Source organism: Stylophora pistillata, chromosome 14 (genome assembly GCF_964205215.1).
Source record: "Stylophora pistillata chromosome 14, jaStyPist1.2, whole genome shotgun sequence".
NCBI lineage: Eukaryota > Metazoa > Cnidaria > Anthozoa > Scleractinia > Pocilloporidae > Stylophora > Stylophora pistillata.
In genome coordinates, this window is record NC_142532.1 from 20418341 (window position 1) to 20436156 (window position 17816).

The following is a 17816-nucleotide window of genomic DNA, read 5'->3' on the forward strand; positions in this document are numbered from 1 at the left end:
AGAATCAACCGTCCGACAAAGTCTTTTCTATACAATTTGTGAAGCAGTTTTTAAGTTATAGTGTGTTAAAATACATGGTACATATAAAAGAGATTTTAGCGACCACAGAACTTTCAATCCACGTTTGCCGTCAACTGCGAGATGTGGCGTTTATCGTGTACACTCTTATCAGTGTGTATATGACATGAAATCTTGTTCAGATCTTTTTACTGAAGATAGAAAACCGACATCTTCAGTGGTTATGGCGGTGTGACTGTTTTGAAAAATAGAATAGTTGATCCTTCACACCAAAACATCAGTATGTGTACTCTCTATACTGTTCTCTTTCCATTTCCTATGACATTTCCATATGATCAGTTCCTTAATTCTCATGAGCTTAAGGTGGCTCGTACCAGTTTCCTCGCGCGGGGAACAGATCACTCTAGCGTCACGCGCGAGAGAAACGTGCGAAAGAAGCGCGAGATTAAAAGACGAAAATTTAAAACAAAGATGGGGGCGCGAGTATTTTTTTCTACTTATGTGAGAAGTTTACCTAAGAGCTTGTATTTAATGTGTTGAGCGGCCATTGTGAATGCAGGAGATAGAAACTAAGATAACGAAGACGATTTTCGGAGAAATAAAGGTTGCTTCACTTCACATTTAAAAGAAATATTCAACCGATATGAAATCTTGCGACGGCGAAAAAAGAAGAACTCAAGTTAAGGATAATATACCTGAAGTGGAAGAAGACTTTGAAACTTCAAGGAAAATAATATGATATGGCCAGAGGTCATGTGTAGGATTTTTAAGATGAGTTCGGGAGGCTGTCTTTGACGGCTGTTTAATGATTTTCTTAGCAGTAAACGTCTGTAAACCAAAGCTATTGCATGAAAACAAGTCCGGTGACCCCTTTTTTTTTATTGTTCCAATATGATAATAACGTAGAAAGGAATAGTCAGAAAAAAAATTAAAAATTCTACGGAAGGAAATTTGCGATGTGTGAAAACTGCCCTTTTCCTAGATTTTCTGAAATTCCGCTCCGTAGAATTTTTTAAAAATCTTTGTGCCTTTTCCTTTTCAAGTGCCAAAAGCAATCACTGAAAAAAATCAGGGAGTCACCGGGTTAGTTTTCGAATTATTTAAGCCACAAGCTAAAAAATGCGTCTGAGTAAGCCTATGAAAGCGTTGCCAATGGAAACTGCTAGTGACGAAATGACACTTATTTTTGGATAACCAATGATTATGTAATTCAACCCCGTAAAAGTGTCCAACTGGCCTTGGTCAGTCTTTCTGTTGTATTCTTTCAAAGTTACAACCATAAAAAAGATGAAAACCGGTACGAGCCACCTTAATATTTGATTCAGCAGTGATACTTACGGGAGAATTTAGATATTAGTCACCCTCAGAGGTTACAGGGTATTAAGCCTGTTCTATTTCTCGAAATGGTGATGGCGCTACGTTAGTTTTCAACCATGTCACCCTTTCCTGGTTTTGAAGAGTAAGAGGACAACCATTTTGATTGCTCCCACTCATTTTACATCAGTTTCTTTCTTCATTTCAATCCCATCAACACGTTTAACAGACTCGGTGTAATGTCAATCAAAACCATTATTTCATTTATTTAATTTTGAGTCTACTGTCTGAAGGAAACAGAAGAGTTGCGAATGTTCCTTTCCAAAAATACAATTCTCAAAGGTGACACCGTCTCACATGTGAAGCTAAACGTGGATATTAAAGCTTTTTATCTGTCTTTCTGTAGCAGGCTCTCGGTCATTTGTTTCTCAGATAACCGCAAATGGCCGTTTGTGGTTTACCCACCCTATCGCTCGTCTTTACTGACTGGAGACTGGATCCGACTTCTTATGTCTCCATGCATCCACCTCCAACATCCCCTAAGACTTATTATTAATATATATTTTTAATATTTTTTGACAACAGGATTATGATCTTTTGAGATCTTAGCCGCTCCTCTAACTGGCTAAAATATATTAGTCTAGTCGAGCTAAAGGGTTAAGTGATTAAATAAGATAAACAAGAAGTTCAACCTTTGGTGAAATGTTCTTGATATTTGAGTTCGATGATTATATTTTTGTTTCAAATTTCAATCTCCTTTGACGTAGGTTATTTCAAAACAAATATCGATTCTTTTCTGTAGGTTCCAACTTAACTGATATAATTTTTCAGCCTGAAAAATAGTAAAGTAAAAATGGTAGAGTGAAGAGAGCTATCCTGTGAAAAATCCACACTGATTAGCCGAGTAGCCGTTTAAAAAAACAATGAGTAACAACAGCAACAAAAATTGTCAAAACCGAAATCTTGGTAAATCTTGTAACTCATTTACAAGTTTGCGACAAAAAGAGGGGAGAGATGAGATCACAGAAACAGAGCTACTTCTGTTGACCAGGCCTTGTGCGAAGAGGCAGTAACTCTATTAACTCAAAAATGTTAATATACATACTTCATACTTACTTAGACTGCGTAGTTTTGCATTGTTCAGTTTGTTATTTCGTAAAAAACTTCAGTGTCCGATGGAGTAAAATGATATGCTCCTGTGAAAAATTGGCAGTTTCCAGTCGAATAGCCCGAGGGGTTGGAGTACGTGTAGCCACAGTAAGTATAGGAATGTTGATTACTGTTAGCGTTATCGTATATCTTGATGTCATGTGCAGAACCAAAAGTGGGTCCGTAGGAGGAACATCTGTACATGGCACTTTGCTGGTTTTGGTTTTGTGTCAGCTTCACAGGATTGTATCCTTTGACGTTGTAAAGAGAGAAAACAAAAGCTTTGCTGGCTGAAGAATAACCACAGGGACCTAAAATGAAAACAGTTAAGGACTGGTCAGTATTTGTCACCTAAGGGAGGGAAGGGGAGGGGACGGTGGGGGGCGAAGGATTTTTTGGAATGAGGATCACATCGTTTTCAAGATAAAAAAGGGGGATCAGTCCTCATTAACAGGCAGTAAGGAGGGGACCGGACCATGCATGAAATAAAAGGAGAAAATATCTGAAGCGGTGATATCATTTTATCACCTTTTTGACATTTCGTATTTTTGGCTTTGTATTGTTAATGGTAGCGTTTTTCCGTTTTTCTCTGGATTATCTATGAGGACTATAAAATAAGGACCAACTTTATGATTGGGTATTTTGCACCGGTGGCTTTGTTCAGTAAAAACGTTTGAAACTATGCGAATATGAAAAAAGAAAAATTCATGGTGATGAATTCAAAATGAATTTAACTTGCCGAACTAGAACCGAGCACCTTAATTTGTTATAAAAAAACAAATTATATAAAACACAAGAGCATATTTTTACTTTTCAAACAGAGAACTTGAAATATGGTCCAGTGTTTTTCAAAGACAACACATAATCCAGTAGAGCATTGATTAAACATTCTTTGTTTCAGCTGTGCAATAAGAATAGTGTACAAAACGAAACATGTAGAAATACCTCGAAATGGGAATGTCACAATAAAATAAAATCAAAATCAATAATCAAAAATTAAATCAAATCCGAAAAAAAACTTTTAGGTTAAAATGCGTTCCAAACGTGTTTCAAGCCATTTAAAAGTTTGTCTACTTCGAGATCTCAAGTTTTACTGTCTACAATGATATTTTTTTGTCCCTAAGATGTACTGATTGCTACAAGAAAAGTCCTTGACTAATCGATTTGTTATCTTTTCTACATGTGAGGGATGTTTGCTTGTTTGTTACTCACTGCTTGACCAGGACACGTCAGTATATCCACCAAAAATATAGCTGTTCACTTTGATGATTGTCACTGTGGGTCCCCTCCCATCACAGTTACTGTGGAATGTCGATGCTGCCCAGCCGTCAGTCTTTGCGTGCCAACACCTTACAAACCTGCTACGCTCTTTACTGATAAGGACTGGGTCCAAATACGAAAACAGCATCTTCAAGTACTTGTTGTAATCAAGGCTTCGAAGGATGTCAGACAAACCGAGACCTGAGGAGGGAGACGGAAAGTTAAACTTACAGTTAGCAAAAGGAATGGAACAACCCTTCTAGCTTTGATTCGTGGAGTCACTAAAGTGGATAATTTTATCACCCTCGTTTGGCCCGTGAAATAATCTCTCACTACTGATCCAGCAAGTTAAAAAATTTCTAGCTTATCTACCAGGTGATATTATAGGCGATGGAGAGAGAGAATCTTTTTTTGTCAGCTCAACCGCTCTTTCAAGTGGCTCCACCGACTTTGTTTTCATCTAATACCCACAGCCCCCCGCGGCAGCTCAGACTAGTCTTCTCAGACTCGTCACGCAACGTGTTGTGTGACGAACTTAAAGAATTGCTGCGAAATAGACCGTAAAGCGTAGAAATTTCTTTGAAATTGGAGAAAGGTAAGCTATTCGTACTCCAGCAACACATCTCTTTGAGAATAATTCTACATTCCACGAACTGATATTGCCACACGTCTTATTAATTATTTATCCTTGAAAAGGTGTCTTTTTCTTAATTACCTGTTTCATAGAATACTTCTATGTCCGTTGGAGAAAAATTATACCCCCCTGTAAAAAAACCACAGTCTCCAGTTGAGTACCCTGTGGGCGTCGAGTACGTTTTACCGCATGTGGTGTGAGAGTTTTGGTTGTTTCCAGCGTCGTTGGATATGTAGATATCATGATGCCTCCCAGCGCCAAAGGTGGGTCCATGCGTATTACATCTGTACATCGCATATTGCTGGTTTTGATATTGTGTCAGCTTCGCAGCATTGTATCCTCTGACGTTATAGAGAGAGAAGGTGAACGCCTTACTGGAGGAAGAATAACCTGTGCAAGAACCAGCTGAAATAGAAGAACAATGTAGTCGTGGGTTGGAAGTTTGAAGAAAACATAAACCCCCCAGAGGAGAGGGGGTTCATTTTCTATCATAGACAAGACGGGGAGTTTTTCCAGGCTAGATGTTTGTGAGTGGGAGGGAGAGATGTTACGAGTTTGGGCATAAAAACTGTTACAAAATACTTCAATGGACATGGAAAAATATTGGGTGACATCAAAAGCCAATTAATGGGCTCCTGGTAACATTTTTTTTTTAATTTTTATTTTCGTACCCAGGCCCAAAATTTTATCCAAAATCTTTTTTAAAATAGCAAAATGTTAAGTTACCCAAAGTTATCTGTTACTTTCTTCAGATGTAGGCACATATTTAAAAAATTAAAAATGGTTTCGAGAACTGAAAAAAAATCCAACCATGTGAATAAGGCTTCGAAAATATTATATCCGATAAAAAATTCATTCCAAGCCCGCTAGGTTGAGTGATTACTCTAAGAAAAGGGAGTAAAACTTAATGAGACTTAAAGCAAAAGAACCATTTGATCTTAGTCTTGTCATTACTAGATGTTTGTGGATGTAATCTTGTGCTGCATGTGTATCGACTAGCAATCATATCCATGGACGATCTATGTGTGAAGACATCCTGATGGCCAAAATACGAAAAGAAATGGAAAAGCCCTGGAGTTCATAGTAAAGGAGAATCGCTGAAAATTTCATCGAGCATCCTCCTCCCCTCGCCTCCCCCCAAACGCGAAGAGGAAGAATAATTAATAAAATAAATAAAATAAAATCGTTTTGTCTCTTCTTAACAAACTGAATATACCTACCTCCTCCCCAGGACACGTCAGTATAACCACCAAAGATATAATTGTTTACTTTGATGACTGTCACTGTGGGTCCCCTCCCATCGCAGTTGCTGTGGAATGTAGATGCCGCCCAGCCGTCAGTCTTAGCGTGCCAACACCTCACAAAGTCAGTACGGGATGCACTGGGAAGAACTGGGTCTAAATATGAAATCAGCTTTCCCAAATATTTGTTGGGGTCCATGCTTCCAAGAATATCAGATGTGCCAAGGCCACCTGTGTTCGTGAACAAAACTCGAATGTGAACTATAATTACAGACGTCATAGAGTAAAGAAAGATGTTATTCCTTCTTCACCATGGAAGTTTACCACGAAGAATCGAGCTCCAGATCTTCTTACTCACAGCGTGAAGTGCTCACCATGTGATCCCATTTAAACTCATTATTTTCTCGTGAATATAATCTGCAAATATAGCAACTAAATTCCCTGAAAGCACAAAATCCTAATTGTGTGTATAACGGAGAAACAAAAGGCGAAAAGTACAGAACTCAGCCGGACTTGACCTAGTCTCCCTCGCAGCCGTTTTTTTGGATGTCACGCAACGCTCCCCCAAAAGAACGGCTGCTGACAACCGAAATACATTCCTTTCTCATTGTCCTTGCGGTTTGTTCGCGGTCTATTGAACAGACCAATCACACACCAGAAAATCTGAATGACGTAAGGTTTCACGCGAAAATGTGGATGTGGCAGATGATCTAGCTACCATGTCGGGAGAAACACTGAGGAAATTTGTCAATGAGAGCTCAAAATGGGTTCTGTCGTCGTGTACCGGTTCACAAGAGCCAATACAAAAGACCAAACAATTCACAATAGCTAACCGATGACTCCTAAACAAAGAAAGAACAATGGTAATTCCCTTGTGAACCGGTACACCAGGACAGAACCTAAAAATGTTTCACATGTTCATCGTTGTGCCCTGGTAGAGATAGAGTATATATTTTTGGGAAAACTTCTCACAATTTCGTTGAAATTATAGAATCTACGCTTAACATAGACGTCAACTGCTACACCAACGACACGAACGCTAGATTGTTTGAGCGCTTGTTAAAGTTTCAGCGAGCAACTGAGAGTAGAAGAAGCTAAAAACTGAACTGAAACTCTTTATTCGCACTACTTCAAGAGGTTACTACAGATTATAAAAGTCAGAATATATAAGAAACAGTAAATTACATAAATAATCAAAACGAAATACAAGACGCCTTTCAATCGAGGCCAAAGGCTAAACGCTTGCTTCGACCTACAGATGGAGATCAGGAGGAAAAAAGCGCGTGCTTGCCGTCAACAAACCGGGCGAAGGCTTCGAGAACACTGCAATTTAGGTCGGCCAACGTCCCCTACACTACTTGTACTTCTTCATTTGCCAGTCTGCTGCTAGCTGGAGTGAACCCGATTAGTTATGTTCGTGGCTTCTTATCACCGGTACAGGAAATCGGCCCGAATTATCGAGTGTTTCCGCACGTTGGTACGACGCAACAACAATAACAATAATATGACCACTTTCATCGGTAACATGGTCAAACACGAGCGGGAGTGCTTGATATATCAACGATTTCCCGGATCCTGTAGGCAGCTTAACAAAAACATCTTCTTTCTCGACTAAAACTTTTCTAATTGCAAGCTTCTGGTGAGCATTAAGCTCGAAAGTTTTGAACTTTGACGACGCTTTGCGAAAAGCTCCTTCAAGCACCGCCATTTGTTTTGTGTTTTCCACATAAGGATCGCGATAGAAAACGATATATGATTGGACGAGTCTCAAAAGGTGAGTCTGGCGCGAACAGGTTCCTGAAAATGGAACCCGAGCTGTGATTGGCCAAATCGGAGAAAGGAATGTAGTTCGGTTGTCAGCAGCCGTTCTTTTGGAGTAGCATTGCGTGACATCCAAAAAAACGGCTGCGAGGGAGACTAGACTTGACCCGACTCATTGATTCAATTCAATGGCAACTGCAAAAAATATGCATTTTTTCCCCTGATTTAGTTGATATGCACTGATAGTCGGGAATTGAGATATAATTCGTTTGTCACAGTTGCCATAATAACCTGAATAGTATTTCGCTGCTGTATATGGTTCAGCGCATGCGCTCTTAGAATCGCTGAACCATGCTTCGGATTAGAGTTTAGGTATGTTTATCGTATATTAGCGACAGGTTTTAATAGTGTTTTTTTTTAACAATAATTTACCTATTTCGAACAAAACTTCAATGTCAGATGGAGTAAAATAACGTGCTCCTGTAAAAAATCCACAGTATCCATTCGAATAGCCCGGGGGTTTGGAGTACGTGGAGCCGCAAGAAGTAGAAGAGTTTTGATTGTTCCCTGCGTCATTTGATACGTAGATGTCATGCCCACCAAAAGTGGGTCCATAGGAGGAACATCTGTACATGGCGTTTTGCTGGTACCTGTATTGTGTCAGCTTCACAGGATTGTATCCTTTGGCGTTGTAAAGAGAGAAAACAAAAGCCTTGCTGGCTGAAGAATAACCACAGGGACCTAAGAATGAAAAGAGTTAGGGACTGGTCACTATTTGTCACCTCAGGGAGGGTTAGGGTTCACGTTATTGAGTGAGACGATCAATGCTTTACTGGAGGAAGAATAACCTGTGCAAGAACCAGCTGGAATAGAAGAATAATGTAGTCGGGCGTTGGAAGAAAACATAAACCCCTTGAGGGGAGGGGGGTTCATTTCCCATCATAGACTAGACGGGGAGTTTTTCCAGGCTAGATGTTTGCTAGCGAGGGGAGAGATTTTACAAAGTTGGGCATAGAATTGGTACAAAATGCTTTTATGGACATGGAAAATTATTGGGAGACATCTAAAGCCCATTAATTGGCTCCTGGTGATATTTGTTTTAAAATTTTTATAATCATTCCCAGGCCCGAAATTTAACTCAGTCTTTTTCAAAATGGCCAAATGTAACATAACCCAAAGTTATCTGTTACTTTCTTCAGATGTAGGCACATATTTAAAAAATTAAAAATGGTTTCGAGAGCTGAAAAAAAAATCCAGCCACGTGAATAAGGCTTCGAAAATATTATATCCGATAAAAAATTCATTCCAAGCCCGCGAGGTTGAGTGATTACTCTAAGAAAAGGGAGTAAAAGTGTCAGCTTCACAGGATTGTATCCTTTGGCGTTGTTAGACGTTGGAACCTCCTGCGGTAACCGTGGAGCTCAATAAAATCACTCATTGTGTTCTCAAACGAATCAAGCCAACCTAAAGGCCAAGAAACTATTGCCGACAAGTTAAAACACATGCTATGTGCCTGCAGAACTGACTGAAAAACTTTTAACACATTTCCACTACAAATGCCATTAGCTTTGCAAACAATACAAATTAAGTACTTGATATTCACAACGCCGTTCAATGATTGGCGGAGAAAGCTCACAGCGTCGTTTTTGTCTAATGAGAGAAAAATCTTAAACCAATCGTGACTTGGTATATCGCGTTTTTCTCGCGCCTCGGGCAGATTTCTTTTTATCCTTTGTTTTGATTGGCCCGTTTTTTAAACGGGCAGTTGAATAAAAATGAACTTGGTTTGGTTTTGCGACACTCAATAAATGCAGTAAAGAAAGAGAATATTTGATTTGGAGAGAATATATTTCGATCCTAAATTTAACAAATGCTACAGTACAATGAAGCAAGGATATATATATATATATATATATATATATATATTTATTATAAAACTTGCTTTCTGCTTGGTCACCATGACACGTCAATCTCCAGGTGGAAGAATCTCAAGAAATGGGCTTCGGGAGAAATTTTGTCTGCTATAGGCACCAAGCTTGATCCATTCTTACTACGTTATTTCCTTGCCTTTCTAAATCCTTAAAACGCTACACCGAAAAAAGCTACACGGGCAAGATGTACTTACTGCTCCATGATACATCAGTGTAGCCACCAAAAATGGAGTTAACAGCTTTGATGATTGTTAACGTGGGTCCCCTCCCATCGCAGTTGCTGTGGAATGTCGATGCCGCCCAGCCATCTGTCTTAGCGTGCCAACACCTCACAAACCTGCTTCGCTTTAAACTAAGGAGGACTGGCTCTAGGTAAGAAAGCAGCTTTTCTGTGTAGTTTTTGTAGTCGAGGCTGGTAAGAATAACAGAACTATTCAGGCCACCTATACAAATAAACAAAAAAGAGAGAAAAGGTCAGCTTTGCCTTACCTTAATTTTTTAGCGTCATGTTGCATTCGCCGTCTTGGTGCTCGAAAAGCCTGGTTTCACTAGCGACGCAAGCACAAACGCAACTACAACACCTCTTATCACACCGTGAAAACGGCCTCGACGTAAGCATAAATACAAGCGAAAGCGCAAGCACAACGGGATAAAAACATTTTTCATTTTCTTTTGCTTTTGTTGTGCTTACGAACGCTTGTCCCGAGTGAAAAGAAAATGCCGCAGAAGCACAAGGAAGTCTACTACAGTTTGCTATGTCTGGATAATTATAGCACTCGCTCAACTTTTGCCCACGTCTGAGCCTTTGAAAAAAATGGCGGAGGTCGTCGCTGTAGTCTTTGTAAAAAGTGTTTCATAGTTGTTCGCAACTATCGAGTCTTATATGACCAGGAGTGTAAAGATTTCAAAGATAAAAACAAATAAGCAGAAGCTTGGACTCAAGTTGGCAAGGAAAAATCATCCTGGCTTCTCTTTTTTTTAAAAAGATCCCTAAACCTAAAGCGTTTCATTCTCCTCTTCTTCTGCAACCGATTTCGCTTTCTTCGCCGCCATATTGGCCGAGTCGAGATCAACGGAGCCTTGCAACTAGTGAACTAATTGTCAGGTGTAATGTGAGTCTTGCTTGGCCATTTGAATTGACACCTTGAAATTCACAGCAGATTTGTTATTTTCATCGACTGCGAGAAACACCTCGTCTAAAGAGAAGACCGTATTTCAAAACCCTTTGCTGAGTGACGAGCTGAAATATTTTTACGAAGTTCAAGAATGAGTAAAGGTACTGCAAGCAGAATTTCAGGACGTCTCAAATGAGCTGACAACAACCCAGAGGGCATACCTACCTCTCCAAAAATTCATCTCAAGAGTTAGAGCTAGCTGCAGAGATGTTTGACATAATCAAAGATGAAAGTAGTTTTACAAGCATCGCAACCATCAATGCGGAAAATTGTTTAAGCGTCTTCATCTCTGCCCTCTCCTTTGGTTTCGAGGAAAAAGCCTTTTTAATACAAGCATCGCTCGTAACATGCAGGCAATGGTGATCAGTTTGAACGAAAAAAATAAATGCTGATAGTTTCAAAAGAAACTGTTTGGGGCTGCGTCGGTGGGGGTAACGAAATAATTCGGATATATCAACAAAGTTGAAAGGGTAAATTGGCCACGTTTCGAGCGTTAGCCCTTCATCGCTAGCCCTTCGTCGTTAGCCCTTCGTCGTTAGCCCTTCGTCGATAGCCCTTCGTCGTTAGCCCTTCGTCGTTAGCCCTTCGTCGCTCCGACGAAGTGCTAACGCTCGAAACGTCAGCTTCTGTAATCGTTACGGTGGCCAATTTACCATTTCAACTTTGTTGATATATCCAAATTAAACGAAAAAAAACCTTAATAGCCAAGCTCGGACGAGTACTCTGCCGATGAATTGGACGAGGAGACTATCCGAGAGTTAGCAGAGGGGAAAATCCGAGAGTCAGTGGAAGACGATGTTCAAAAGTCTGTAGATGGAGGCGTCCAAGAGAACTGCCAAGGAAGAAGCATTGGGTAAGAGGCAGTTACACTAAACTAAACACTTGTTCTTGTTAACACATAAGAAAATTTGATTATTTTATCATGTTATATCGTGTCTGAACAAGAACCAAAGCTAAAAAAAAATCGATCCTTCTGCTTTGCTAATTTTTTCTCTATTTTTTTCATGGTCCTCACCCCCCTCTTAGTGCCTGTCCATTAGGGCTGATTCCTCCTTTTAATCTGTTGAAAATCATGTGATTCCACCAAAATCCTCCGCCGCTCCTTCCCACTCCCCCCAGGTCAAAAATAATGATCGAAGTAGAGTTAAGGAGACTGCTTGGTTCGCTCGTGTCTAAATGTTAGTTTTAAAACTCACGAAAATAGCAGCTTGTTCCGTTTCCTTGGTACCAGGGATTGCACGTGCATCGATAAGAACCAATGGTATTGATGCAGTAGGCGTTGGCGTCACAGTCATGTGATTCCTTGGTACATTCGTCGACATCTGAAAGAACGGATAAGAATGTTATGGCCAGAATTCACAGTCGATCGAAAATGACTGTTATTGGCGAGAGCGTCTCGCTGTACACTTAATTGAAGATGAAATGGTGTGGGGGACTATTCTAATTTCATTTAATAATTTAATAAGAAGTTCTTATATAGCGCATTAGAATTGAACTCTATGCGCTTTACAATTGCAATGAACAAAATTTCAATAAAAATCCTATACATGCAATTATCGCTACTCTATATAAACTAACGAAGTATTACGTGTTATACATATATTTGACAACGTACGATATCAAAAATCTGGTGGCTTAATTTTTGAAAAGATAAGTTTTCAATAAGGGTTTAAAGGAGTCAACAGATTCAGCGTACTTTATGCAGTCAGGAAGTTGATTCCACAAATACGGTGCAGCGTAGGGGAATGCTCTTTGTCCATAGGTTTTAGTTCGAATTGGTGGGACCTCAAGTAGATTGATATTTGATGAACGGAGTCTTCGTGCTGGAGTATATCGACTAAGAAGTTCAACAAGATAGGTTGGAGCCATGTCATTTAGTGCTTTGTATGTTATCAACAGTATCTTGAATTGAATTCGTTTTGTGACCGGGAGCCAATGAAGTTTCATAAGTATAGGTGCTATACTGTCTCTTGATTTAGCACCGACTAACAAGCGGGCAGCTGTGTTTTGGATCCGTTGGAGTTTTTCGATGTCACAAATTGGTAGACCGTACAATATAATTTGGATATATCAATAAAGTTGAAATGGTAAATTAGACACCGTAACGATTACAAAAGCTGACGTTTCGAGCGTTAGCCCTTCGTCGGAGCGAATGTACAATAGACCGTACAATAGGCTATTACAGTAATCAAGTCTCGATGAGATGAAGGCGTGTATCAATCTTTCATTTTGCTGCGTCGAGAGGTATTTACGAACGCGACCAATATTTCTGATTGCTAGAGACGACGATTTACAGATGGAATTTATCTGCGAGCGTAAGTTCATCACAGAGTCAAGCATGACGCCCAGGTCTCGGACAGTATTAGATAATTTAATGATGTCATCTCTAATATTGATATTACAGAAAGGAGGATTTTTTGAGAAGCGTGAAGGGAAATGAATGATGTCTGTTTTTGAAAGGTTGCATTGCAATCTGTTTTTCTTTTTAACACATGATTTCAATCTTTCTATGCCCATTATTCTGTCAGAGGAGTTTATCTTTGCGTAAAGTTGGGAATCATCGGTATATATCATACAGTTTAGGCCATGTTCAGTAACAATGTCTTCTGTAGGCGACGTATACATCAGAAAGAGTAGTGGACCAAGTACTGATCCCTGTGGTACGCCATAGGAGATATGTCGAGGCCATTCAAGCAATTTTAGATCGAATCTCCAGAATAAGCCGGGATTGATGCTTTGTTTTGAAATGAATTTCTTTAGGCAATGGCGAGAGTCATTGTTTAAACTTACCGATACATTTTTTTCCGTTTCCAGTAAAACCCGCTTTGCACGAACAACTGTGAGAACTGATGGTGTTCACGCACTTGGCGTTGACGTCACACAGGGGAATTGTTGAATTACATTCATCCACGTCTGAGAAACGAGAAAGATTGTGGTCAGTTTAAAAGAAAAAGAGGGTATCCGCCAAATCATGAGTCTTTTATGGATCTTTCACAGCAATTGTTTTTCACTGCAATCTGTTTTTCTTGGCCCACTCCATGATTGCATTAACACATGATTTCAATCTTTCCATGCCCATTATTCTGTCAGAGGAGTTTATCTTTACGTAAAGTTGGGAATCATCGGTATATATCATACAGTTTAGGCCATGTTCAGTAACAATGTCTTCTGTAGGCGACGTATACATCAGAAAGAGTAGTGGACCAAGTACTGATCCCTGGGGTACGCCGTAGGAGATATGTCGAGGCCATTCAAGCAATTTTAGATCGAATCTCCAGAATAAGCCGGGATTGATGCTTTGTTTTGAAATGAATTTCTTTAGGCAATGGCGAGAGTCATTGTTTAAACTTACCGATACATTTTTTTCCGTTTCCAGTAAAACCCGCTTTGCACGAACAACTGTGAGAACTGATGGTGTTCACGCACTTGGCGTTGACGTCACACAGGGGAATTGTTGAATTACATTCATCCACGTCTGAGAAACGAGAAAGATTGTGGTAAGTTTAAAAGAAAAAGAGGGTATCCGCCAAATCAATTGTTTGCTTCATGACTTCCAGCGGAAGCCAAAAGCTTAATTTTTTCAGTGTACGATCCCTTCAGGGAGACAGATTTCCCCTTCCCCATTCCCCTTCACGCACTTGGCGTTGACGTCACAGACGGGAATTGTTGAATTACAATCGTCCACGTCTGATAAACGAGATAGTTTAAAAGAAAAAGAGCATATCCGCTTAATTATGAGTCTCATGGATTTGCCACAGGAATTGATCGAAAATGACTGTGATTGGCGCAAGCGTCTCGCTGTAAACTAAATCAATGATAACATGGTGTGGGGGTCTATTCTAATCGGCCATTAAGGCAATTTTAGATCGAATCTTGAGAGTAAGCCGGGATTGCTATATGGTTTTGCTTTGTACCGATTATACGAAACTATTCATAATTTCAGTCACCTTCGGTTTTCATGTCACAAGGAGCCAGAACAATCTTCGCGGGTACAATCGAAGAAAACCAATATTTGCCGCTGACCGCTTGTCCTCCTTCGCTCAATTTGATTTCTTGGCAAGTCTCCGCAGGCAGGTCAGGAATAGAACCGAGAGGGACTAAACAAGAAAATAGATGTGTACTGTAAAAATATGTCATGTGGCTATTGTATTATTGTACCATTCGTAGAACCGAGAGAGACTGAACAAGAAAATACTCATGTATTGTAAAAATATGTCATGTGGCTATTGTATTATTGTACCATTCGTAGAACCGAGAAAGACTAAACAAGAAAATACTCATGTATTGTAAAAATATCTCATGTGGCTATTGTATCATTAGGTGTTGATTTTAATGTTATTTTGGCTTGTAAAGGCTGTGGTTATTCATACTGGTAAGAAGCGATAAGAGCTTTACTTTTTTGGCGTTTTCTGTCGATCTGTTCTCCACCAATATGGGTGGCGACCATCAGACTCCATTCTGCTTGTCTTCCTCAGGTCATGTGGTCGCCCGGGTTACCCTTCTCTTCATGACGCAAATACTCCACTGTGATTGGTTAGTTTAATTCAAAGCGGCACACCGATACAAGTTGATGAATTTAACTTCAGTAAATAGACTGATTTTAAAAAGGAAGGAAGGCTCTGTAAGATTCTAATGCAACTCTCCCCGTAATTGGCAGTCAATTGGAAGTCAGTCTCCTATTGTCCCCCCCGTTATACTCCGTTGGCCACCACCCCTCCCACCCCACATATGATGACTTGTCCCTTAGAAATGAATGAGGTTTCAATTGTTTAAAAATGAAAAATTCCACGAGCTAAAATTGTCCGAAACTTACGGCAGACAAAGGGGAGAATTTATATTTGGATCTTGACTTACCTCTGTTCAAATGTCGTTTGAAATAATACCGCTCCGCGTTTGGAACGTAATCGTCGGGTCTGGCCTCCTTGGTGCGGTTATTTAATTCACAATTTTTTTGAGTGAAAACGTAATTAAAACTTTGACATCTGACGTCAGCGGTACACTCATTGTAACAGACGACCCCCCGGGAAGCTCCCGTGATCCTCTTGAAGATGTGACGCTGCAGCATCATTCCAAGTTTTGAGACTTCGCCCACGCTGCATTGTTGTGCGTTAGCATTGGAAAACACCCTACATACAAAGACTACCACTGCCATATAGTAGAGTTTTGGAAGGACCATTCTCTTCAGAGCTGCAGCAAAGATGGCCTAAATTGTCAAAAATATGTTGAAATATCAGTAAGACTGGCAACCCTGCCCTTACTAACGGTATTGATTACTGTCTATCGTATAACTGATCTTGTTTTCGTACCAAGGGTTCCGACCCGTTACGATCTTAGATACATCGTTAATATTTCAAACACACAATATTAGTTTTTCAAGATAAGGAGAACCAGTAGAATATCCCTAAAAATCTGAATGCATAACCATCTCCTTCAGCTTCGTTTTCATCTCAAATAACTTGCTTTTAATCAAATTCATCAGAAACGCCCTGTATGGCGAGAGAAGAAAGCGAAAAACACGCGAGAATTCGGAAGAACGCGCGAGAATGCACGATTACGTTAAAGATGCGCGTGAAATTAAAAGGAAAGGTCATTCTCGCCCCACCTTTCTGACGCGCCTTACGCTTTCTTGGATAGACTCTCGAATTTCGACCATTTAGTCGACTTTTTTAATCTGAATCAGTTTCCTATCGATTAATAGTTTATTCCACATTTCAGACCTCTGGATCTACCGTAGGATAAGAAAAGGAGGGAAGTAAAGAAACTGTGTCTTTTAGCCATGCTCAAACAGTTGCTTTACAATTGAGTCTTTGGCCAAAACAATCATGGTTACTTTCTGCTATTCTTAATCTTTTTACCATGGATTTTGTCAGCTTTTTTGTGTTACATTTAAAACTAAATTGGAAATATCTTTAAACTTTTTGTGGCAAGGTTTTTATGCTGTTCGGAATCAGATAGTTAAGCCAAAAGATGGGAGCCGTTTGAATTCTCATTTTACTCCAGAATGTGTAGAATTAGATAAAACGAGTCACACATTCAAGATGGAAATTACGTGACTTGTGAATATGTTCCGTATATTTTTCTCTCTCCTCACCTGTGAGTCTAACACGAAGCTGACTTCCTATAATTTTTTTGCGAGTCTTGCATTTTGAGTTTAAAGTTGGCAAACTAACTTTTCGGATTCATAAATCAACATTAGATTCGAATCATTACATTGTTGCTTAAGAATTAGCGTACAAATCCTTTCCGGAAAGTTCTGAATAAATATCGTATTTTTTTGCATGTTGTTTTAGTTAGATGACCCTCATATTTAAGAAACCTAAATCGCAAATTCCTTTATCGTGTCGACCTCGCTGCACCAAGACTCGGCAAGTCATCAAGGTGATGAATATTGGAATATATGTAGCTGTGCATCATTATCACATTTTCATCCAGTTCCTAAATGTTTTCCAAAACCGAATTCATCTTGTGATTCCTTATGCTGGGCAACTGACAACTGATGGTGATAGTTTATTAAATCGCATTCTAAGTATTTCTTTTGAACATAATAAAGAAAGATTTACTTGCCTTTAATATTCTCAATTTTCCCGCTTTGTGTTTCTTGAACCTCATGTCTAGATGATTCAAATATATATATATATATATATGTATGTATCTATAAGGGAATAACTTTTGGACCTCACTGCATCAAGACTTGGCAGGTGAGATGACCATCAAGGTGATGAATATAATGCCAGCGTTCCTCGGGTTTATTATCCCTTAGAAAATGATAGCAGACAAAACAACTGATAATAACCGCCAAGCCTTAATTAAAAGTAATTAGTCTTCATGCATTGGAAAAGCTTTTTGCCGGTGGGTGTCTGGTTGCATTGTAAAGACAATGTACAGAAACTTTGACAACACGTCTGTTAGGTTAAAAAAACGATAACACTTTACAATTTCACTTTACAACTTCCCTTACAATTTACATTTAACAATGATTTCACATTTGTGCTTTTCGTTTGCCTACTTGTTTTCGCTAAACTCTTTCTTAGAATGTCAGAAATGGCCGTATGATCATCGATTATAATTAAATGTTCCATACTGTATCAATTCTAGATCTTAAATTTTCTGTGAGAGCGGCTACAAACAATGAAATCAACAAATCGACAGTGGTTTAGCGTGGTTTGTACTCCTATCGACGAAGATATTCGTCATCTCAGTTTCAAAATGTTGTGGAATCACGAGGCGGATGATTTTCACCGCAATATCGACGCCATTCTGTTTCGTGTCAGGTTGGGGGTTGGTAAAACAAAGTGCGAGGTTTTATTCCTGAAAGAAACGTTGGAGATTTACA

At 39.5% G+C, this 17816-nt stretch overlaps 1 protein-coding gene across 3 annotated transcripts; it reads right to left on the reverse strand.

The window, feature by feature from the left end:
- Positions 1–1569: 1569 nt before the first annotated feature.
- On the reverse strand, positions 1570–16203 carry LOC148717014 (uncharacterized). 3 transcript variants are annotated; one of them, XM_088744442.1, is made up of 12 exons: positions 15338–16203; positions 14431–14580; positions 13836–13958; positions 13274–13396; positions 11680–11805; positions 9503–9751; positions 7810–8118; positions 5596–5847; positions 4457–4780; positions 3694–3942; positions 2449–2792; positions 1570–2164 (listed from the first exon to the last, which is right to left on the reverse strand). In XM_088744442.1, exons 1-11 carry the CDS (start codon positions 15657–15659, stop codon positions 2473–2475), a joined length of 2547 nt encoding a protein of 848 aa, XP_088600568.1. In that variant the 5' UTR covers positions 15660–16203; the 3' UTR covers positions 1570–2164; positions 2449–2472. The 3 variants fall into 3 exon arrangements, with proteins under 3 accessions (XP_088600568.1, XP_088600567.1, XP_088600569.1); XM_088744441.1 differs by having other exon boundaries at positions 1570–2792; XM_088744443.1 differs by lacking the exon at positions 15338–16203 and adding an exon at positions 14879–15191 and having other exon boundaries at positions 1570–2792.
- Positions 16204–17816: the final 1613 nt, after the last annotated feature.